We start from the raw sequence: 24,968 nt of genomic DNA, 5'->3' as shown, positions 1-24,968 counted from the left end.
AGCTGTAACAGATAGTCATCAAAGTGTACATATTTATAAAAAGCTGAATTATGAACAGATAACTCCCCAGGTATCAGAATTTTCAGGAATACCTCTTATGCAAATCAAAGGTCATCCACAGGTTTATCAAACTGGTAACAATGGGATCTGATAACTTTCCGGTCTGTTAATATGCTCAAACCTACAAAGCTATTGTTACCTAGCTATACAGGTCGAAGTTACATTTCATTAAATCGACCTGCACTAGAGAGAGGAAAACACAAAAGATCTTCTAGACCTTGTAGACCTTGCAAATATATAAAGATGACTGACACAATTTTGATTTTAAGTAAATATAGTCAGTTTTTGAGTCTACAACCTGTGGAATTTTCTGGAACAACAATAACAACAACATTATTTTGAGACTGCATTTCTGAAGACATATGGCTTTTCTTTCCTGGATATTGGGGTATTTCTATGGCATTGAGGATCAGGGTTTTTTTTTTTTTTTAGGGATAGAACAGGCTTGTCTTTATTATTGTGTATGATTACATACAGTAGGATAACAAACTAGCTATGGAAATGCCTTCAGAGCCAAATGCTATATGTTCTGAAATTATTTGCTACTTTGCACTACTTAACATGTTTTTTTTTTCTCTAGGAGTTTGACAACAGCAATACAAAGTAGGGAGACAGGTAACTGATGATCTGGGTTCTTTTATACAAATTTATAAAATGGTTATACTGGTTTATTTTTAATATCTTTATTTTAGTACCACGATTGCATGGTTACAAGGTTACACTCTTATCTCTAGGTTTTCTGAGATTTATGGTTAAGTTTTAAGCATTCTAATCATCTTTGCCTTCCAGCTTCACCTAGCTTATTTCAGCTCTTAAAATGTGCTTGGCTTTCTCCCTCTGAAAAGTATTTGTACATGCTGTTCCTTTTGCCTGGAACCACTCGACTCCTACACAGACTTCAATTCTCATCTCAAGCATCACTTCCTCAGGGAGGGCCTCCCTGCCAGCCCCTCTGAGTCATGTTCCTTTATTAAATGCTATAATGGAACAGAATTTTCTTCTCCACATAGGACTGATCTCTATATAACTTTGCTTTTACTGATGTATAGTTTTTGCTTACCATGTATGCTGATTGTGTACCGTAGTGACTGATACATGGTAAGTGAACATTACATGTTGATGAGATAAATGATAATAAACAAGGCAAATTTTATTAAGCTCTTGCCATATTGAGGCATTAGATTGAGTTCTTTATAGCCACTTATATCCTCTCAGAAACCCCAACATGACACTATCATGACTGTTTTATGAGTGAAGAAACTATGCACAGAGGGTTTATTTAACAACCAAGGTCACTGCAGGAAAATGGAGGAAACTTGTTTTGAATTCAGACTATTGTCATTTTAGAGAACTTTTTTTTTTTTGTTAGAGAACTTTTAAAAGTACCAAAGTCCCATTTGTCTAAGTCCCCTAAAAGAGACGAAATTAAGTTAGACCTTTGTAGATTTTGTGTGTGTGTGTGTGTGTGTGTGTTTCTGTATATATCTGCATGGCTGTGATTTTTGTGTCTGTCTATGCGTGTATCTCTGTATGGAGATAACAGAGTTGAAGACGATCCTGAAAAAAAAAAGTAAACAGTGCCTTAAAAGTTTTTTGGATGGATATCTACAGCCATCTGCTTACCTGTTCCCGTGGACATGGGATGCACAAAAGGCAAAGCTGTAGTGAAGGAGGGTGGGATCAATCATGGCGCCATTTTCTGCTCGTTCAAGCAAGTCTCTGAGGTAGCAGAGATGTCGGTGACACCCTCGGACTCCATTACGGGCACAATACTCATCAAGTACAAACACCTGACCAGGACTGAACCAGCCCTATTTGGGGGAAATAAAGGAAAGGCTTTCTTTTAAATACAGTTGTTTTACCAGACAGTTGCTAGAGTGTGGGGGTGGAAGTGATGGGAGAAGGGGATTAAGATATCACTGCACTAACACTGATTGGTGAATTCTGCCAGTAACTATGCTAAACACATTACATATATGTTGTGTTTTATCTACACCATTGCATATATGTTGTGTTTTATCTGGGAGGTAGGTATCATTTTCTTCATTGAATGGGAAAGGTGAGCTCAGGAGGCAGTGTTCTGGAGTTCATAAATGGTGGCTTTTCCGCAAAGAAGGTAATTCTAGAAAGAGTCTCACCCACTGTTCTAACAGTGATCTGTGCCGCCATAAAAAGTCTTGTGTGGGGATAGACAAAGTCTTGGTTACATGGTTACTTAAATATCTTTTAAATTAAATGATAAACCTAAGTGATAGAAAAATAAAATAATAATGTTCAACTTCATTGATGGAGTGCTGAAAGCTGACAAAAATGTTTAGTTAAGACAGACAATGAACTTAAAAGTAGATATTGAAGGTATTTCTTGATTTTAAAGATAAGAAAGCACAAACGTGAGTATTTGAGTGATACCCAGCTAATATAAGACAGAGACAGCTTTCATCTGTCTTACTCCAAGTGTTCTGCTTTCTCTGTTTTGAAGCATTAAAAAAATATTAGGATTGGTATATATACATGCCAGCACTTCATAAAATCCATTCTGTTTGAAAAATAAAATTTTCATGAAAAGATTAACCTAATTTTTACAAATAAATTTTACAAATAAAATAAAATAAATATCCAAGTTGTAAACCAAAAATGATTCAATTAAATTGAGAGAAGTTTCTTTACCCTGGTTTAGCATTTTGTTTTACTTCCCCCCCTGGCAACTATTTGTTTTCTTCTTATTTATTTGCTTGCTGAAAGACCAGATGAACATCTGCTATAAAGAGAACCTGGACGGAATCTTCAATGTAGAGCAGATTGGGTGGCATGGTGGGATAGGAATTTCTGCTTTTAGTATAAGCACTTAAGAAAAATAGATAGACAGAAAGGCCAAGTGACTTGCCATTCAAAGTTACCCATTGGCCCAACCAGAAATCAAGCTAGACTTCTTTTAATTTCTGTGCTTCGGCTAAATAAGAAATAAGCAAATTAAAGTGGCACTTCAGTTGGAAATTTAAGAGAGTTATAAATTTTATTTGATTTGGAGGGTCATCTTCGAAGCCTCTTTTAAATATTGTGCCATCTTAGGAGAGAGAAGGCAAAAATGAAAGGGATTAGAGGGCAAATAGACTAGAAGTGCATTAAGGAAGTTCTCTGCAATACTCTAGTATTAGTGATCTTGGGAATCTTCATTTGACAACATGCAGCTCAGCAATGCGTCCAACGAAAGACGGCATCTTTCCTATTTCAAATGATAAGTTACTGCAGAGGGCGGGAGAGTAGTCGAGGCAGTGGGCTGCCCCTATAGGCAACTTCGTTGCCACTCCATCTGCTACCCCAAATGCTAAATCTTAGAAACAACACTGCTGTGAAAGATTAAAATATATTTTCTACGACTCAGATGACACCAAGTCTTTTGTAGATGCCAAAATAGCTGCTTTGAAAAGAGTTGAAGAAATATCAATTAGGAACTCAGTCGAAGACACAGAAAAATTTATGTATCCCTGCTGGTCGGTCTCCAAAACTAACTGGAAAAAAAAAAGATTGTAATAATGAAAAAATGAAATATATAGAGGCAGGAGTGTAGTCTTTTTAATTGGTGCTGTTTTTTGCAATTTTGGGGTGATGATTAATAAATACAGGTATAGAAATGGGAAAGGAAACTTTTATGCTGTTCCTAATTAATTCTGGGTCTTGGATCATATTTTTAAGTCTATATATGACTAATAGGCAGCAAACTTCAAAATTTTATTTCTGGTTTAATTTTTTAGAGAACATTTACTCACTTCTCTGGTAATGAATTTCCAGTGGAAAAGAAAATAGTGTTTTTTTAAATCATGTTAAAAATTCTTGAAAATAATTTATCTCAAAATTCCCAATGAGAAAAAGAAATATACATAAAAGAAAATGATTTGAGTTCAAGAATATTGTCTTGCAAGTTTCCTAAATGAAATTTATAATTACACAAATAACCATATAATCATCGAAAAGACATTTTTAAAAATTGCATGGCAATGCAAGGTAAGCTTAAAAAATGATTTATTCCTTTCTAGTTGGCAAAGTTCAGACTGTTCTGATGAAATAATTATAAATCAGATTATTTAAGGTTTAAATTCATAATCAATGAATCTTTTATGAGATACAGATTAATATTTTTTCTACATAAATTCTGCTTCTGTTTTTAGGACTATTTTATATTCTCTTTTTGATATTTTTGGTTACTGGTACAGAAAAAAAGGAATTTAAAATAAAAGTTATTCAGAATTTAGTCCTGTCATTTAGGAAAGAAACAGATTTTCATAATGTGTTAACATTGGTAATATATCAATCTGCATTAACAATATAATGTTAATAATATAAAGCTTTGTTAACCTTATTGTATAGAGTCAGGAATAAGGAATTTCCTTTGCAAAAAAATCACTTATACTCCTCCTCATCTTTCCTACACATAAAGTAGAATTAATAATATTTATCTTTAACAAAGATGAAGTCATATTTATGCCTGGCAGAAGGAAATAAACTGGGTATTTTTCAGCCTTCTAAATTTTATCGTATAATGTCAAAAACAAATCTTCAGAAATTCAATAAAGACAGATAGCAAACCTTTGAAATAAACTGAATTAAATTTAGACTAAAAGCAGAATTTTAAAAAATGCTGTTGTTCTCACTGGAGAGTTGGACTTTTAAATGTCTAAAACATCACAGAAAATATTTCCAATGGGTAAAAATTACTCAGAATACTATGAAGCAAAAAGAAGATATCCAAACACAACAAAATAGTGTAGGTTATAAAAAAAAGTATTTCATTAAAAATCATTTTATCTACAAAAATACACAAGAAGAATTCATTTCTGAGACATAAGCATAGGATCTTATCATCTGGGGTGGGGAGAGAGGGTATCTTAAACTCTAAGAAACCAAGGCAATTTTTACAAGTTCTCCACAAGCAGGTGCCAAACTCGATTACCCTCTTGGGAATATTTCTCATGTAGCAGCTGAAAAGGGGGAAGCTAAGCTAGGGAGGCTGGGGAATTGGAAATGTATCTACTGATAACTTCCTCTCGCTCTCTCTTGTTTCTTTGGTAAGTAAAACTATCTCAACTCAGGAAACCAGGAATACATATATAATTGTTACAGGGGCTCTGTAATAAAGAAAAGAGCTTCTGACATAAATGTAGAGAAACATCTTATTTTTCAAAATGTCATCACGTTTAAATTGCTGTAGACTAAAGAATATACTTGCCAGGCAAGAATAGGAATCATTAAGTCTGTGATCCAAAGTAAGGCGTTGCACCATCTCAAAGAGGGAAGCGTGGTCAAAGTTACAGGGGTTGGAAGAGATAAATTCATCCATGCCATGTTTTTGAGCTCTATCTGCGTCTGTTCATTTATACATGTAGAGAAAGACACAATTTAGAGAAACACATCACATTTTCTTTGACATTTCAAATACACAGGAATTCACTAGGCATTACGAACACTAGCTGTTTTCCCGTTGCCTCCCACCAACACCTCCAAGATATTCTTTTTACCTCCCATTGTCAACTTGCATCACTTACTGGTGAGTTTATTGCATTTAGGCAAAAATATATTGGCATCAACATGTTTATCAAATGATCACAACTCCAGTGCATTTATGTTGTTCTTGAAAAACTAAGCACACGACCGTAACTTCGCTTGCATTTCACCAAACACTGAAAGCAGATCGGATCTTTGCTCATAAAAGCCTATTCGGGTTTTTAGAATTTTAATAGATTCTGCCATTCCAGTGATTATGTCTACAGCAATTTTTCTACAATTATTGGGATTTATCTGGGGGAAAAGGTTGTGCTGATTTTCAGCAAAGTAACAATATTTGTATCCTCCCCTTTCAAATTCCCATTGCCAATTTGGTGTTACAGAAGGTTTGGGTCCCCACCCTCCAAAATTAAAAGAAATAATAATAACAAAAGATTTTCACTGAAACCTGAAGAATAAGCTAAGTTGGAATTTATTTTGCAATAATAATCAAGGAAATTATCTTATTGTGTGCTTACTCAGTTAGCAAAGCTTATAAAAGAGACAAACAAATTTACTCAGCAAGGGTTATGATCTGACATTTAATGTGAATTAATAGTCTCAATGTATTCACACTTTTCCTTACAGGGTGAAGGATGTAGGCAAAACCTCCTAAGGGCTAACTAATTAATCTCAATATGTGTAACTAAAATTCTTTATCGGCAAAAGAGCTCAGAGAATTCAACGTGTGTAAGATTAAAAAAAATCCTGAAGAGTTAGGAATGTTAAATCCTATACATTAAAGTAACTGACTGTCTCAACCTCATAACTACTCTCCTGATACAAACTATGAAGAAAAATAAAGTTATATAAAAATGAGTTTATTATTCCTTGTATGTACTTATTGGAATAGGAGAACCAGTCACTACAGTGACCAGTGGTGGTATCAGGACATGGGAAAAATCAATTTTTGACTTGAGAAGGTGTTTGGATATTTTTCATACCTGGCCTTCATACCAGGTAGTTTTTCCCTTCCATGCTTGAGGTATGACTGAAAGCTTGGGTTAGGATAACAGTGTGTGACTCTGAGATGATGAAATCTCTTCACTTATTATTAATTTTATGTATCATTCAAACCTAGTTTAGTGATATGTGAATTTATATCCTTCTATTGTTTTTTTTATATCTTCAGTTATTTTTTATAGAAGCAGCAAGTGGTCAGTATTTGAATAAGATGTGTTGTTTATGCCCAAGACACATAGAAACAAGAGCTTCCAGAAGGCAAGTTGAAGAAGTCTATTTTATTAGCCAAATACTTCTATTAGGATGGTAAAATCCAAGCTTTTGGAAGGGCTATCACGTGAGCAGAAAATATATTAGGGAATCTAAAAGAATTCTCTTTTCTGTGTTAATTGCTTCAGATCTATCTTAGGAAAAGTGTTTTCACTGTGAGGTTAGGCAGGCAGATTTTTTTTTTAATTTGATAGTTTGGTCTCCAAGCTACATTTACATTTATTCCTTGACATAGAAGTGTTAGTAAGAAAGGTAGTTTAAAAGTTGGTGCTCTGGCAGTTGTGTGTGTGTGTGTGTGTGTGTGTGTGTGTGTGTGTGAGAGAGAGAGAGAGAGAGAGAGAGAGAGAGAGAGAGAGAGAGAGAGAGAGAGAGAAGAGAGAGAAGGGGGGAGAGAGAGTTGCACTGGTGAAGGGGGGAGTTCTTTACATGACTGAAACCCAATCACAATCATGTTTGTAATCAAGGTTTTTAAATAAAGATATTAATTAAAAAAAAAGAAAGAAAGTGTGTGTTAATGTGACCAAAGCAATGACCAAAGCCTGTTGCATCTTTAGATCTCCTCTTGGAGAATGACTCCTGAAATCCTGAGGGCCACTTCTATCTCTTAAGACAGGTTCTGTTCTCTCATCTCTAACTTGTCCATCCCAGGTCAATTTAATTCAGCAAAACTATCAGTTGGGTCCCTGAATTGGTCATCTTGTTTTATCCTCAGAAAAAGCTTCCCTCGCCCTGCGAATCTCAGTCTTAACAGTAAGCTGAACCATTTTGGCTAGCTGCAGTCTCTTGCTCTCAGATTTCTCAGAAGAGTCTGTAAGCTGATCGGCCAGGGTCTGCCTCTGCCAGTTTGGCTCTGCTATTTTATTGCTCTTCAATTATGGTGGTTCAACCAGTTCTTAAGCTCAGAAAGAAGGGAGTTCTTTGGAAGCTGTTAAAAAAAATATGGCACTTATTTCAAGTCTCTTATTCTTTCATTATTTGTTGCATCGCTTGAAAACTTCATGATGAACTATTTTTGCCTTGCTGCCCTCTTAGGAAACGTATCTGAAAAGGCTTGGCTTCTTTGGAGATCTGAGGGCACAAACACATGCCCCACCTTCCTACTCTATCAATACAACTTTGCTTTGCTAATTTTTGGCTTAGAATACATGTGAGGAACAATTCCTTTTTTACTTAATTTTCAAGCAGGCTTACAGAAAAATATGCTAAAAATCAGTCTCTTTTCCTTTTTAGAAAATAATATGAGTATAAAAATATATTCCCTCGGAGCCGGAGTGGTGGAGCTAGAGGTAAGGCGTCTGCCTTGCAAGCGCCAGCTTAGGACAGACCACGGTTCGGTTCCCTGGCGTCCCATATGGTCGTCCAAAGCCAGGAGCGACTTCAGAGCGCATAGCTAGGAGTAATGCCTGAGTGTCACCGGGTGTGCCCTCCCAAAAAAAAAAAGAAAGAAAAAAAAAAAAAGAAAAAAAATATTTCCTCTTTTCCTTTCCTCCATCTTTATAAATCCATATGAAGAATGAGCAGATAGACTGATCTAGGAAGTCTGGATTCTAGTTTGAGCTCAGTTTTATTGGTTTGTTTTGAAGTCACACCCAGTGATGCTCAGGAGTTACTCCTGGCTCTATTCTAAGGAATTACTCCTGTCAGTGCTTAAGAATTATATACGATGCCAGGCATCAAAAGCTTGTCAGTCACAAGCAAGGCGAGTGCCTTATCCAATGTGGCCCTTACTATAGGTTTGGTCCCTAGGCTTCCTTTTTAAATAACAAGAGTTGCTGCTCTCTGTTTCCTATGTGCAAATGGAGCTAACCTATCAGTTTCATTTTTGGGTCACTGTCATTTAATAATTCTTAAGGATTTTGCATTGCTTCTATCTGGGTAGGACTGGACTTAACTCAGTCAGAATTTTAAACATGTAAAAAGGAGCAGACCCTGGATTTTCCTTACATGATAAATATGACCATTTACTTAGTGTTTGGCTTATTATCGTGATGGTTTCAACAACTCAAGAGTGCTTAAAAAGATGGCTGATTTCCATGAAATCTTTGAGAGTTTTGTCGAGCTTATTATAATAAAAGAAGGCTGGAAATGTGATTTTTAAGGTATCAATGAAAGAGATCTTACTTTTAAACTCCATCTGACATTTTGGCAATTTTATTCTTTGCTATTTTTCAGAAACTATAACAGAACCCAAAACTGCATAACATGTAATGCATACATAAATTTCTACAATAAATTTATTTTAACAAAACAAATAGGTTTACTCTTCTAATAAGCATTTTCTATTTTTATTTTATGGAATGCCCATAAAATAAATTTAAGGAAATGGTATTTGATGATATTCAGGATAGCAGATGGTTAACATTAGTGGGCTTAATGCATCAAAAAGACTATATGGATGCTGGGCTGCTAACCTGGGTATGCGATTCGGAAGGTAGATTAGTATTTCAGAATCTTGTTTTCATTTCTAAATTGCTAGTATGTTAGTCTAATCTCAGAGGGTGATTGAAAGGATCTTATAAGAAGTATCTAGAAAATAAATACCTGCATGCCTGGTGCTAGCTCAATTCACCTTAGCTTAGTAAATAAAAACTTTAGCATCTACTAAATCTTTCTGATGTGTGTGTGGGATGGAGCTTAATGCAGTGGAAAATTTTAGCAAATAAAACAAATAGCCTTGAAATTTTTTAAAATATCATTTATTCAGTACGAGTGGCCATTCAGGAGAAAAAGCATCATCAATAGGCAAGTTTCTTGGTGCTTTCTAAGTCAGTGTCTTCTACATTCTTACTGAATCAAAATGTATGTATTAAGATGTATGGCTAATATCAATTAAAGGGCGATTCTTGGACCACATTGTTTCTAGGAAGCTGGGACTTCTTTCCACTCTCAGATTTAGACTATCTTTGAAAAAAAATCAGCTCCCACTTCTTATCTCTGTACTATTACTGGATTATGTTCCATTTTCTCTGTGGACAGGAATCACACACACACACACACACACACACACACATCTGAATTCTTCATAGACAATATGGTCCTTGAGGGCAAGCATCTGAGTTATTTCACCCTCCAGATCTCAGAGGAGCCAGGTCCTTAATAATCGAGCTACTCTGACACCTTCATCCCAGGAAACTTCCCCATTGACGTTAAGGAGTCACACACATGGGGATTCAGATGGCATCTTGCAAATCCAAAAGTGGGAACATGTGCTCTTAAGAGGAAAAAAAAAACTTAGAAAAGGAAACAGAATTCTAGGTGCAGGTGTCTTTGGATACCATTCAGATTGTCTGCCTGTGTCTCCATACATGTCTAGGACCATATGTATTACATATGTTGCCTATTTTAAAATAAAACAGTACAGTGGTCCAGCTGTTCCAAATTCTGTTTCAAAGAACTTGTGGGTGCTTCCCAAGCAACACCATATAGTCACTCTTGCACTGTCCCAGTCTGTTCTACAGAGCTGAACATTTTTTTTAAATGTTCCTTACAACTTTATATCCTCCTGTACAAACAATTGGAATTGGTTTATTATAGAAAAAGAAAACTCCAATGTTGACATTAGCAGGGAGAAGAGCCCAGAACAAGAGTAAAAAAAAGTCAATTTCTAAATCATTGAACCTTAAGATTGCTTTATTTGCCAATATTTGGCATGTCAAGAGAATGAAAATGAATTTGAACACTAGGTTGAGCAAAAGCAGAATTAGGGTGGTAAAGTGGCTGCTTAAAACACCAGTGATGTTTGGATTATTTCTGCCTTAGAAAAATGTATATTAATGCTCTTTTTTATTAATATGTATGTGTATTTTATTTTTGCCTTCTGAAATCAAAGATTGACTACATTTGAGTAAATGATTATAATTTTTACCTTTTCCAAGCCCGGATATAGAGTTCTGAAATTCTGTTTGGTTTGTAAAAGTGTAGAATGTATTGAAAATAGGTTAAGTGATTTCATAGTGTCTGAAACTAGGGCAGAATCCAGCACATTTTTTCAAACAATACCACTTGTTTCATTTCTAGTATGTAAGCACATAAAGATTTTGAAGGATTTTATAGCATGAACACAGGACACTGATGTCAGATCAAAGTTAGAACGAATACAGTTGATATTGTGCCTATGCTACATTAGAAAATAGAGTATTATCAGTGGAATCCATGATACAGAAGAAGACACAAACCTATACAAGATAGCTATACTTAAAGTGAAAACTAATCAAAACCTTTACCCCAAATGTGCTTGTAAAAAATTGGTTTGGCATTTAAGTAATTCCAGGGAAATACCAATTCCTAAGGTAGATTCCACTGTGGCTGGAGAGGTTTACATTATTTTTAAATTAATTTCACCAAATTTAGGCAACCACCTCAAAATCTATTAAATGAACTATTACTTATTTGATCTTTAATTGATCATGATATTTGGTCTTATGTCATATATTTCTCTTTCCTGGGCAATATATATGTTTTACAGTCTATTGTTTTGTATCAATATATTTATGCAATCTTGTTTAAGATACAAATTTTGAGAAATAAATTAGTGGCCAGTTTTATATTACAATAATTTCTTAAGGGGAATGCTATAAATTTTAATGATTTAATTTTAATTAGACTTTCTGATTATTCTAAAAATAAAAGAATGATGATTAAGATCAAATCTCTTTTAATTTAACTTAATATAGCCCAAGAGATAGAAATTCTGTTGTTGAAAAACAAATTTTCTAAAGAGGCTTCCTTATTTAATGAATTTCTTTTATAATAAGCTAGTGGTGATCATTTTATTACTGAAATTTAGAACACAGTTATGATGGCTGTTACTCCTGATATGAATGCTAAAGGCAAGAAAACAGCTGAAATCATTGTGAACCCAAACTGCAAATTAAAAGGTGACTTTGTATCTTATATGGAAAAATGTGTACTTGTCATATCTGCTTGACAGTAGAAGAGTAAATGTATGATTTGGACAATAACAAACAATGACAGTAGTTAACCTCATCAGAAGACATGAAATAAAGAAATGACAATGATTGATGGCAGCTGGCTGTTTATGGATTTTTCTAGAAGTTTTTCTTGGTGTGGCTAGGGATGCTGAATCCTGTATGAGTTTTGCATAGTAAGCAAAAGACTTCTTCCCTCCCGGTTGACTATCCTCAACAAACAACTTAATTCCTTTATGGTCTTTTCTCTAAATCACAAACTTTTATTGTCCTCTTCTTTGGAAATTATCAATGATTATATTGTGTGTTGAAGAAATATTGAGCTTAAAATCATAGCAGTACACTTAAGAAGATAAGCATATAATTTTTATTATCTTGTTGATGTTATTCATTCTTCATAAGACAATTTCTTTGAATAAAAAGAAAATCACAACAGAAAGTGTCAATGATCTCAAAACAAATGAATAATACTTTATTTTCCATGCTGTGGTTATTATACCTTCAATTCATTTGTAGAATATTTGACAATGCTTTTTCATCCCCTACTTAAACAAAAAATAAAATTTTATAAGGGACTAATAAAAAGATTTCTATTAATTACCACCCAACATATAGACATAGAGTACCCAGTTGGTTATTGAAGAATATGTCAAATGTTTCTAAAGAAGCTAACAGCAAAAAATTAAATCCTCTATTTTATATGAGCTATTTAGAGTCCATCTTCATGATTGGAACATTTGGGGCTTAATAAATAGGAGTCTGTTCTTTTAAAACGCTATATATTTCAATCGTAAAAAATATAGTTATTTACAGTGTGGCTTTAAGTCAAGCAAATTTAGTCAATATTGAGTTAATTCTTTGAATTGTTTTTCTGCAATGTAGCAACTGCAAGTTGACAATATAAGAAGATATTATTAAAAAATTTTATGAGATAAAGCTACAGAAAAGAATTAGGGTAAACCACTACTTGGAAATCTACTAGGATAGCAATGCCTTGTAGTTAGTGTAGATACATGTAAATTTGCTCAAAACAAAATTCATTCAGTCATCTATTCATCCATTCTTTCATTCCTTAAATAATATATAGCAAACTCCTAAATTCCCACTAGTTTCACATTCTATGATAAGCTTTTTAAAATGCCTCATCAGCATTCAAAGAAAAATTAAATTAAGTATCCGCTTGGAGTGGTAAAAAAAAATCTGTCTGCTAGCCAGGGATACATTTATGCAAAATAAAATTGAAAAGAAATGGGGGAAAAGAAAGCAACTTAAATTTAAAAAAATAAGAAGAAAGAACTATTAAATGGTCAGAAGGAATGATATGGCCTAAGACTTCTAAATTAGCATTCATAATATTCAAGTACATAGTTGCCTGCTCTCTTGGCAAATTTTTCTAGCTTCTTCTAATGTCAAGTTTGAACTCAATGTATTTTCAACAGTTTTTCCTATATGAATAAAGGAATTATAAACACTCTTTTGTGAACAAGGCAAATAGTGAACAGAATAATTGTTCTAGCTTTAAATTTTCTTTTGCTCTACAATTGTATTTTTAGGAAAAAGAATACAAATACAAATGATGTTGAATACATTATTGTGTCATTGTTCAGTGGAAGAAGCAGAGAGACGTTGAAGACCAGAGGTCAAAACCCTCCAAGACATTGTGAGACTACGAGTCCAAGCTTTTGTGAATAAGCTACAGGGACTCAATCATGTCTTTACTTTCCTGTTTTTGTGTGTGGTAGTCTCAAGTTTATAGCTCTCTTTTCAAAATTAATCCTCTTTTGAGTCTCTGGAGCATACCCTTTAAGCTAGGTAGAATGAACTCTTTAGTATTCAAAAAGCACATTTACTTTATTAACTCTATTTTACAACTTCTTGAAGTCTTGCTCATCAGTATCTTTGGGGCTCCTATCCCATCTTTTTAGTTATTAAAGTATCTATGGTTACCAAACACATTGGTACACTGAGCATTCTAATTTTTGGAATGGGAAAGGAAATTTGACGACAAAACATTATCGAAGTGCAAAATGATCTGTTTTCAGGCATTAAAGAGTCAGGTAGCTGTGAATTCCATGAAACAAAAGCATTACTTGCCATTTTTTTGGTGTGATGTTAATTAATATTCTTGGAATGAAAAAGATTAGGAGATATTAATGGTTGGCTTTACTCAGAGGATCATTTGATGCCAATATGAAAGCCAAGGAGAGGAGGCAATTATGCACATATCACATGCATCCTAGTTTCAGTATGGAAGCTTACATTTCAAACCTAAGGTCAGGAAAATAACATGAGAGTTTAACTACAAAATCTAGACATGAGGAAGATTTAAGAGGAAAGAGGGAGGAAGCACATTGCAGGTGTCAGATAATCTAGTCTGATTATCTGAGCTGTGCTAGCTATAGGGGAACACTTACCCTTCAGTCCAGCTAGAAGTTAGCAGGGTAAGAAGGAACAAACCAGAATAACATAAAGACTAGCAACAAGGCTCAGGAAAGCAGACAGGAGTTCTAACCTAGCAGCTAAAGTTCTTGGGTTCGAGCAAAGATTGAACAAGAAAACTTAAACGAAACAAAACAAAACAAAAACCAAAATCAACCTCCCCCAAACCAACAGTAACCAAGACCCTTCTAAACTGTTGAAGATTGTTCAAGTGGTAGCAAAAGTAGAACAATTCTTAAAACTCTGGGGATTAATGATGCAATTAACAGTTATTATATGAGAAATAGACATTAAAATGAGACTCATTGCAAGTGACAAATCAAATAACCATCGACTAAATAGCAAGGCTTAAAATACTCTTTTCCCCTTACTCCAAGTAAGAATGGAGGTACCAAATTTTGATTTTTTTTTGTAACATAGATTGTACAGGGTTCATGTGTCTTAACGAGAGGCCACTGGCTTTATAATTTGTGGTGCCACTCAACTGTACATTTGGACGTTATTTCCAAAGTAAGCAAGATTGGCTTGTAAAATAGAAAAATTGCAAAAAAAAAAAAAATCGTATAGCTAAAGCACTGACTTGATCTTGTCAAATTTTAACCAAAAAAAGTGGAAAAATTAAATAAACAACAACACCAAAAAAGCCACAAAAGAACAAAAAAATTTTAAAGCTTGGTGGAACCCTCCCAAGATCATTGTAGAGTCACATATAAACTAATGAATAGCAGGATCTATTTTTATCTGCATTTTACAATTCCATATATACTCCACTCCCCTCTTTCTGAGATGTGTCTTTTTATTTTAAAATTGAGATTTTGAAATTGCAAAAATAAAAAAAAATAAAATTACATTCAGAAGTCATTAAACAGAATTTAGAAAAACTCAAATAGACAAACAATCACTTCCAAGTATCCCAAATTGCAAAATTTTTCACTCTCAAGTTCCCTTGAGCAGACAGTGACAAGACCGGAGTGTTATTTTTTCTCTATTATTTTTTCTCTCAAAAAGTTTCCAGTTCTCTGTAGCCTCACTTTGCCATGTAAAAGCTAATTAAACTTATTACCAAATAAATGCATTCAAGTTATTCATAAAATGATACACTTGCAATAATGGCAAATACTTTAAACAAATGTTAAAACAATTTAAGTAGATGGGTACAGAATTAAGAATTTGACGATGACCCCTTACCTTTTGGAGCCAAGGAAACCCTTTTAAAATGCAATACTTGATTGTTTTTATTTCTTGTTAGCTAGAGAACCTGTGAATTAAATGTGTATCATGTGACTTAACTAAATTGATGTATATAGATTGATGGCCAAATGTAAGTAAAGGACCAAAGTATTTTCTTTTTCAATACACTGTGATTTCTTAAAAATCATTTTGCTATGTAGTAGATTTGCCTAGGACAAAAGGGTTTCCAGGGACATAGGCTCTTCATGCTAAACCAGAGAGTGATGTGAAAATCTGGGTGAATTGGTTATCCTAAGTATGAATCAAAATTTATCTTTGAATGAGTTATTATTTACAAGGCCTGATTTGTTTAATGTTTATAATTTAAATTTAACACATTGAATGTTGCTATGAAGTAATTCTAGCCACTGTTCTGGGTCAAGCTCTCCCTAGATTTAGGATAAAGCAATCCCTTGCACTCTAACCATTTTTTTATTATTATGCAAAACTACCAAGTGACATCACAGTATGGAAGGTTTTTGATTCCTTTGTTAACTTTTCTCATATCTTTTGTATGCCTATAACATGATTGGGTATAGATTGCCTAGTTAAATTCTGGTTGGTTTTCTTCGATAGTTTCTAAATTGTGAACACAGAAATCCCATTTACTAGTATTCCAAAGGCAGTAATTGCTGAAGTACTGAAGCTCTGTTTCAGTGGTATTGAAGTGAGTAATGGGTTATGGGGCTCAGCGCTATAGGAATGAATATCTGAGGAAGGACTGCCTTTTATTACAAGATCATGGTTTATAGTGGTGCAACAAACAAACAAAAATAATTCAACAAACACCATTTTTAATTAGGTCAATATGAAAGGTGATTTCTGTAGCACAGGATACAGGATTTGCTTTTTCAGAGAACATGGTAGGTATAATAGAATTCCATACTCTCTGGTAAACCTTCCTTCCTAGACAACAATTCAAGACACAACAGCAAAGGCAGATAAGCCACCAGAAACTGATGTATCCCAAAATCCTAAATCTACTCACTTATCTTTCAATTTATTCCACATGTTCTCTAAGGATGATATTATTAACACATTCACACATCTCTAAATTCAAACCTTTACAATTTTGCTTCGGATGTCAATTAAATATAACAGAAGATCATTGATAAATTAGGGTAATAACATAGCTGTGTCCTGAGTGGAATCTTCCTACTGATGCCTAATGGCTTGAAATGTTAACTTTATTACTAAAAGAATCCTATTTATGTAAAGAAATAGAAATCAAGAACCTATGTCGATTTCTACTAAAAGACAACTATAATCAACTTTCTTTCTCAAATCAGTGTCTGATTTCCATTTGATTTTATCCCTGGTTATCTTTCCACTTTCTTATATTGTTATTAATCACAAACAATGTAGTAATTTCTTAATCTGGGCAGATGGTAGAACAGAGACACTGAATGTAAGGTGAAGTGATGTCATAAGAAATGGAGATTATTTGGAAATAAGAGCATAATTTTCCAAACATCATTAGAAATACAATGTTTTATGAGGTTGATTTGGATGATGATAATAGCTGGAGCCCTCCTTCCCCCACCTCCCATAATTCACTGCAAGGGGACATAACAATCTTATTATAAATTAAAATTTTAAAAATTGTGTTAGGTGAGTGAGGAGAGGTATTCCATAGCACAATAGTATTTTTTAATTATTTTTTTTGAGAGGTAGGCTGCTATTGAGCAGCCTTGGGACCGTCCCAGCCATTGTGGGCCAACCCTGCTGGTGGTTCAATGCAAGATTGTAAAAGATGTGGTGCTGTTTGGGTTCTGTAGTGCTGAGGATTATCTAGGTCACCTGGGCAGTGCTCAGAAGGCTTCAAGGCTACATCTGATGATGCTTGATGCTTACTCTGACCACGTGGTATCAAGAATTAAACTGGGGAGTCCTGGATGCAGAATGACCACCTTAATCCCTAAACTACTTCTCTGGCATCTAAATGTCTTTAAAATGAAATAAGAATAGGATATGCTTTACTGCAATGAAGGAATAACTAAATCACTAGAAAAAGATGTTGTTTTTTCTATTTATTTCTTTCATATAAGCCTGAGTGTTATAAATGAAGAAATGAATGGGAATTTGGTGGCTGTTATATACAGGATAATGCCTTTTTTCTCTGCTAACACCTACCTAAAGGTCTTACTTATTTCTTCCAGGACTTTTTGTGTGAAAACCCACATGATTGTATAGATATTTATAAGGTTCTACACGTATTTGAATCTTCCTTTAAGAAATAATATTGAATAGAAATTACTTGAAGCAACTGATGTACCATATTTGTCATCTAGGAAGAATGTTTTTCCACAAGCTAAGTTGTATCCAAGTTTAAGAGGTCTATTAGACATAATTATACATGTAGAATTTGTTGATAAGGGGATTTTCCACTACTTTTTGTAACTACAGAGTTATTCTATCTACATCCATATTTTCTTTAAGGGAAAAGACTATGATCAAATCTATGTGAAAGCAAACATTCTGGAGTGGACCCTTGGCATTTGCTTTTTCTTGCATTTTATTTGAACGGATACTTGCTGGGATAACTTGGCCTCAAACTCAGATGATCTGTTTAGTATTTCTTTAACCCACTCATGACATGACATTATCATATTTATGTGTCTTAAATTGCTTACTAATTTGTTGAACCAATTACTAGGATGAAGGTACCATAAGAGCAGAGGTCTCTTCTGTATTCCTCACTAGCATATTTATTCACCTACTAGTGGTTGGCAACCTTTTTTTTCAACTGAGCCAAATCTCGCCAAAACCACGATTGAAATTTCTTTTGAGAGCCACACAGGGCGCGCACTGACAGAGGTTAGGAGTAGAGTCCTGACTCCTGGAGCGGCCACCCGGCACACAGAGAGCCAAATTAAAAGTGTAAAGAGCCACATATGTGGCTCGCTAGCCGAAGGTTGCCGACCAGAGTCCCAGACACTTGCTCAGTGAATTAGATAAAGGAATGAACTTCATGCAAAAATAAGTGACCACTATGATTACTGCTAAAAATAAATTGTACTTGGAGGTCAAGAGTGATAGCACAACAAGTAGGGTGTTTGTCTTATATGCAGCCAGCCTGGGTTCAATCCCCGGTATCCCAAATGGTCCCTGAGTCCTGCCAAGAGAGATTCCTGAGTAAAAAGCAGGAGGAAGCTTTGAGTACTCCCAAGTGTGGCCCCCAAACAGTTAAAAAGTAACTTGTACTTGAGTTACAACTCATTGACTTGAAGGTAAGGCAAAAGTCTTTATTTATTTAAGGTAATATTTATAACTAAAAGGAATTATATTTTTATAGCTGCTGTTCTTTGTGCCCATTTTCAGATGTCACCAAGTATATGCTAACTTCTATTTTACTCTGTGTATCAAAAATATTGGGAGTTTAAGGTCATTGTAAGTGACAAGAGAACATGGCAAAGGGTCAAGGAATCATAATGGACATCTAAGTCTGCAAAGAACAGACTGGTGCACGAATCAGATCTTTTTAAGAAGATAGTCACTTTTGAATATTGGTATTTTAGTTTAAAATGGAATTTTAAGTACTGTGTTTATTGGTGTGTGCATATGCATGCTTCCCCCCACTGTATGTGATAGTGCCATCATTTATTTTTAAATGGTTTTAAGTGGCAGATTTAAATTTATTTCAGATCAAGACCTATGTTAAAATTATTTTTCATAGAAAGAAGGGAGGCAAGAACAAACATACTAGACTATATTTGAAGGACTCAAACAAATACATGTTTGGCTGTGAATTCCAAACTCTTACCAAGAGAAATAAAAATCCACCTTAAAATACTTTTCTTTGTTTAGTCCTTTGGGGGAAAATGTCAAGTATTGCACTTTAAAATTACTTTCATCTAACAATTCTATCTCAATTTTCCCCTCCTGAATTCACTTTTTCCCCAGCAAACATGATTTTATGAATCCTTAATATAAAAGCGACTAATTTCTAATTGAACTGGGAAGATGCACTTTACAAATCTATTTAAATTTTTTTTAAAACAAATGGTATATTTACTTACAAAATTGGGAGATGGGGGCATCCAGCTGAGGGACATTCCCTCCCTTGGCATTGAGTTTCTGTACTTGGGTTGGGGGCACAGGCTTGTGTGACTGTCCTGTGGCCCGATACATGGCTTGGACCCACAAAATGCGATCTTGCTCATCATCGCTTGCAAATATTACTGTGTCTCCTTCTTTGACTGCATTGAAGAATGCTCGACCGCCTTCCAAACCTGGAATAACAGAATTAAAAATATTAAGTTGAACATCAATATTATGAATACAAATGAGACCTGAAAAATGTTGATTTCTGCAGATTTCCTTAGGCCAGAGATTGCTAGAATGCAAGAAAGAAGTGATTTTTCTGATGTTAGGGGGAGAAGTATAATACTCATCTGGTTGGTTACATAATAGGGCCATGACATGAAGATACATAGTAAACCTGACATATCTCTTTCTTTGTCTTGCCAGGGACAGAGATCAAGCATGTTTCGAGCAAATATTAGCCTATAAACATCATTTTTCTTACATTTAAAAATGAAAAACAAAAAAACAACTCTTGACCCCACCTTCCTTCTTTTCCTTCAGATGTTCTATTATTTTTCTCTTTGTAATATAAGAATATTGGATATGAATCAATATTAAAATTGAAGTGCACATGTGAATCCCTTGGATGTTTTATTAAAAGTAGCATGATTCAACATGTCAGTCTAGGATTTGTGTTCCATGTAAACTCCCAAACTGCATAGATTTCACTGGCCTTAGACTGCACTTCAACAGCCAGAGCTTTTCTCTTCTTATTCAATTTTAAATCTCCTTCAGTCAGATTGCTGGCCCACTGAAACTTTCCTGTCAAGGTCACCTATGACCTTGCTTGTTGCTCTATCCATTAATAATCCAAACTCCTTGCTTTTCTCAATTTGTCCACCTAGCAGCAGCATTTGACATTCTTTCCATTTGCTTTGAAATGTTTTCTTTGCTTGGGAAAACCCTGATTTGTTTTCTCCCTGTTGGCTATTACTTCTCAGTCTTGTTTATTGGCTTCTCTCCTTCTAACCTTTTAATTCAAAGTCACAGCATCATGGTGTTCTGATCTTGAATATTTTTCCTTATGTATATACAATCCCTTCCATGATTATATCCTGTCTCATAGTCATGAATAAGCACATTGTTACTACATTTCTCTTCTCTACTTTGGGCATACCCCTCAAAGTATAGACCTGAATATCTAACTGCTTTCACCATCATTTTACATGGATATTTGAAAGGTCTCCAAAGCATTTTTTATACAACACTGAACTTTGGTCTTTTCTCCAACAAACCCAAAAGAATGCTCTCCACTATTTTTCCTCTCCTGTTCCCAAAGTCCATGTGCATATAGAGTCATATGTCATCGTAGCCACACTGGGTCCTTGCTGTTTCTTGAACACTCCAGGCATATTCTGATCTTTGTACTTGCTATTTTCAATTATACTCTTCTTCCACGAGCTGCATGATTTATACCTTAACTTCCTTTGGGCTTTTGTTCAAACTTCAGATTCTTATTAATGTCATCCTTAACCTCCAGCTCTCCTTATTCATCACTTTTATTTTACCTCATTTTTCTCTTCACATTTCTTTCTGAAATCTAACAAGTTAGGTAATTTGCTTTATTTCATAAGGGTGGGAAATTTTGGTCAGTTTTTTCACTGCCTTATGCCTCATGTCTAGGAATATGCATAGCATACAGTATGTCTTGGAAATGCATGTCGAGTGAATGAATGGTCTTGAGACATATATTTTGCCACAGGCAGTTCTTGTTTTAGAGAAAAGGAGATGGAAACTCTTGACTTTAGGCCAAAGTTCTATTGTGTCTGTTGTCATAATCCCAAACCTGCATTTTGGGACTATTGGAACTCTTACCAGAAAATAAATATTTTTCATAGGAATTTTTTGTTTTTCTGAAAAATTATCAGTTAAAATTTGAAATTACAATGAGTGGATTTATTAGCTTTCCCAAATTTCCAACAAGGCACTCTCAAAAAGCTGTCTGAATGTTGATATAGTAAAGATTACTGGTAGCAAAAATATTTTCCATGTGCTAATATTAATTCAGGTCTTTAGGTAGCCAGGAGTTCTAGACCAATAAATAGAGAGGGATATACAAATAAAGAACTTTTGTTTGTGTGTGGCCCACACCTGAAGGTACTCAGGGCTCAGACCTATCTCTGTGCTCAGGAATTATTTGCCTGGAGGGCCTCAGGAACCATATAGGATTCATGGATTGAACATGGGTTGGCTGAATATAAGGCAACTCTACTACTGTGTTATTGCTTTGGCTTCTTTTTATTTTTTACACCTCAGACCCATGTGTGTTTTTTTTTTGTTGTTTAAAACCAGAAAATAGGGATTTTAGGAGTGATAGTGATGTGAGAGGGAACCCAAGGGGTAGGATTTGGGAATTATTTAGAGGCAAGTAGTGCCTCCTTCATTTTCATTCCTGGTATCATCTCCTAAAGAAGGACAGACTCATCACAGAACAGATGGATGGGTCTTAAGAGTAGAGAATTTAAATTAAGTTAATTTAATTTGGGAATTTCCAAAGCAGTGCTCAAGAGGACACAGAAAAATCCCTCCTGGTAATCCTCAGGTAACTAGGACAGTAGGCCAATATGAGAATTCAATATTCAATATTCAATATGTGGTGCAGCTTGGGCTCTGTAGTACTGGAGATTATCTGGGCTATCCTAGCCATGTTCACTCCAGGACCGTACTTGACAGGGTGTCTTAACTATAGCACTGACCCCAAAAATAGAGTAATATTTTTTACATTTTAATTGGGACTTTTGTTTGGTGGGGAGTTGAACCAAACCTGTTTGTGCTCAGGGCTTATCCCTGGTTCTATGCTCATATGTCACTTCTGGTGATACTTGGGTATTAAACCAGAGTTGGCCACATAAAAAGAAAGTGTTTTATCTACTGTAGACCATTTTAAAAAATTGAATCCTGGGGAATTGCAAAACTATTCATGATTAAATTTTAGGTGCACAATATTCCAACACCATCAGATTCTGTTTTCCTCCATCAATATCCTCAGTTCTCTACCACTGCCCCTAGTTTGCCTCTAATTTTATTCTTTTTTCTTTTAGGCATTGTCTTGTATAATATAGTTACTGATAGTAATATCATTTTACCTCATTTCAGAACCCAATCAGTCCTCATCCAGAGTGAACACTTCCCTTTATCGTTGTGTATACCACTTTTTGGTGGTTATAATGATATGAAAAAAATTAGCCTAATTTCTTATGGAAGACTTTTAAAGATATGATTTGGATATGATGATCTATAAATAGTAGGCTGTAAAAACCTGATGAAAAAGATGGTGTGAATGAAAGGAAAATGTGGAGGTAGAGAGAAGAGATTTGAAGGACACCTAGACCTGAAAAGTATCACTTTGTCTTGTCGTTATGGTAAAATTTTGGGATAACTTACTTCAAAGCTGTTGCCATTGAATCCATCATTCACACTGATGAGCCCCTATCCCTGTCCCATGACCTTCCTTCATGACCTGGAAATGGAGATGTGGTGCTGTGTTTCAGAAAGTCAGACCTTGAGGAGTGCAGAACCCTCAGCAGTTATTCAGAGATGAAAAACTTTTTAGATCGTAATTTGGCTGTATGAGGTGAGCAGAACCATTTATCTATTTTACAAACAAGAAAACAGATTCATCCAGGGACTCAACCCATGAACACAAAGAAGAGATCTAAGTCTCAGAGTTTTCTGATCTGCAAGTTGATAGCTCTAAGCATTGTCCTATCCTGCTAACTATTATGGTTTGGCACAGAGGAATGGCTCTCTGTGTGATTAGCAAGAGAATAAGTCTAAAAACAAAGTGATTGTGGCAAAGGAAAATATTTAGTGCAGCAAAAACAAAGGCAATCAGCAGTGAAAAAGAAAATGTTCTGAAAGGAGAAACCAAGGAGCAGAGCAAACCATTCGGAAGAAAACTAAGTGAGGAGAAAGCAAATTGAACATCAACACAGACTCTAGTGTAAAAGAGTTTACACACAGCAGCAATTTCTGACTCTGAAAAAGTTAGTGTGTGGCAAGGCAGAGAGCATGCTTTGTGGAGAAAATACAGCATGATTCCATAGGTCTAAGCTATCAAGGATAGCAGAAGAGTTCTAGGGGTCTTGGAATGAACAGAGGCAAGGAATGCTAGCCAGATACCTGAAGGGATAGCTTTTGCAACAGATTACCTAATTTAGTAAAAAAGTCCATTACAGATTGCCTGAGAATCACATTTATTGTTCTAAATTTTTCTTTTTATTATTTCAAATTAATAATCTTTTATTGAGCACCTAATTATTACTGTAATAGGAATTGAGGGATTATTACATACTCTTCTGCACTAAACTCAGGTAAAATTCAAATGAAACTTTTTTATATTTAGCCTGTATGCAAAACTCATAGTAACTTACAAATTCACCAAGTTAATATTTTAAGGACCTAATCAGGTAAAGTTATATGTAAATGCTCATTTTTTGTGGCTGTTGTCAGGACTTACTACTAGCTTCAAACTCAGAGATCACTACTGGTGGGTTTGGGAAACAATATGGGGTGCCAGATATCCAATCCAGTAGGCTGGCTATAAGCAAGGACAAAAGCCCTACCTGCTGTACTAGCTTTTCAGTCCACACACTTGGATCCCAGGTGGGAACAAAGGCAAGAACAGCCATGCTACGTAAATGTCAACGAGTCGTTCTGGATAAAGCCCAGAGTAGGAGGGGAACAGCTAGAATCAAAAGTTGTCCATTTGAACACTCACCTTCAGGGAAGAAGATTCTGCAAAGCTTCAAGGACATTGGCTAAAATGTGTAGACTCAAGCTCCAGCTGTCAGGCTATTGTGTACAAATATACTCTGCTTTGATTACATGGGAAGAGTCTGCCCTCCTCCATTTGATTCAAATGTTGGAAGTGGGAACCAGGAAATTTCATTTCTAGTAAGCACTCTTTAGGAAATTCTGAGTTCTGAGCCAGAGAGAAACAGGGAGGATGCAGCTGAGCTGGGTTCAATTCCTGACACCAAATATGATCTCCTGAGTCCTGCCAGGAATAATTCCTAAATGGATAGGCAAGAGTAAGCTCTGAACACCACCAGGTATGGCCCAAAAACTAATAAAAAGAAAAATAGTAATTCTGAGTTTGTTTTTTCTCATGGCATTGAGAATATATAAACCCCCACTTTCAAGCATTATTTTGAAAGTAAATAGGCTCAAATAAATTGGAAAACCAAAGAAGCTGCTTATTATTCTTAAAAACATAGTCAATTTACTTTCTACTTACATCTTGGTAAATGAATTATAACTTATATTCCATGAGACCTAAAAGAAAAGAAACTTTCATAATATATGTGCAGAGCTAATTGCCTATGAAAGAAAGGGTTTTCTCCCTACTTCTGTTCTCACCACAGAATGAGAAATTTTCTTTCAGATGACAAACCAACAACTATAACTTTGCTTTTTATGGTACATATTTTTATTTTAATGATGCTTTATACC

General features: G+C 34.9%; 1 protein-coding gene across 4 annotated transcripts in view; it reads right to left on the bottom strand.

The window, feature by feature from the left end:
- Nucleotides 1–24,968, bottom strand: part of CADPS (calcium dependent secretion activator) — a 569,958-nt gene that overhangs the window by 170,286 nt on the left and 374,704 nt on the right. For all 4 annotated transcript variants that reach the window (XM_049777276.1, XM_049777275.1, XM_049777273.1 and 1 more), the window contains exons 11-13: nt 19,448–19,660; nt 5,285–5,421; nt 1,684–1,871 (exon numbers count right to left, since the gene is read on the bottom strand). In XM_049777276.1, the coding sequence (XP_049633233.1) occupies nt 1,684–1,871; nt 5,285–5,421; nt 19,448–19,660 (538 nt within the window). The remainder of the gene's footprint in view (nt 1–1,683; nt 1,872–5,284; nt 5,422–19,447; nt 19,661–24,968) is intronic.

Source organism: Suncus etruscus, chromosome 7, assembly GCF_024139225.1.
Source record: "Suncus etruscus isolate mSunEtr1 chromosome 7, mSunEtr1.pri.cur, whole genome shotgun sequence".
Lineage (NCBI taxonomy): Eukaryota > Metazoa > Chordata > Mammalia > Eulipotyphla > Soricidae > Suncus > Suncus etruscus.
Note: the sequence above shows the minus strand (reverse complement) of the source record. Positions and strands in the feature narration are given on the sequence as shown.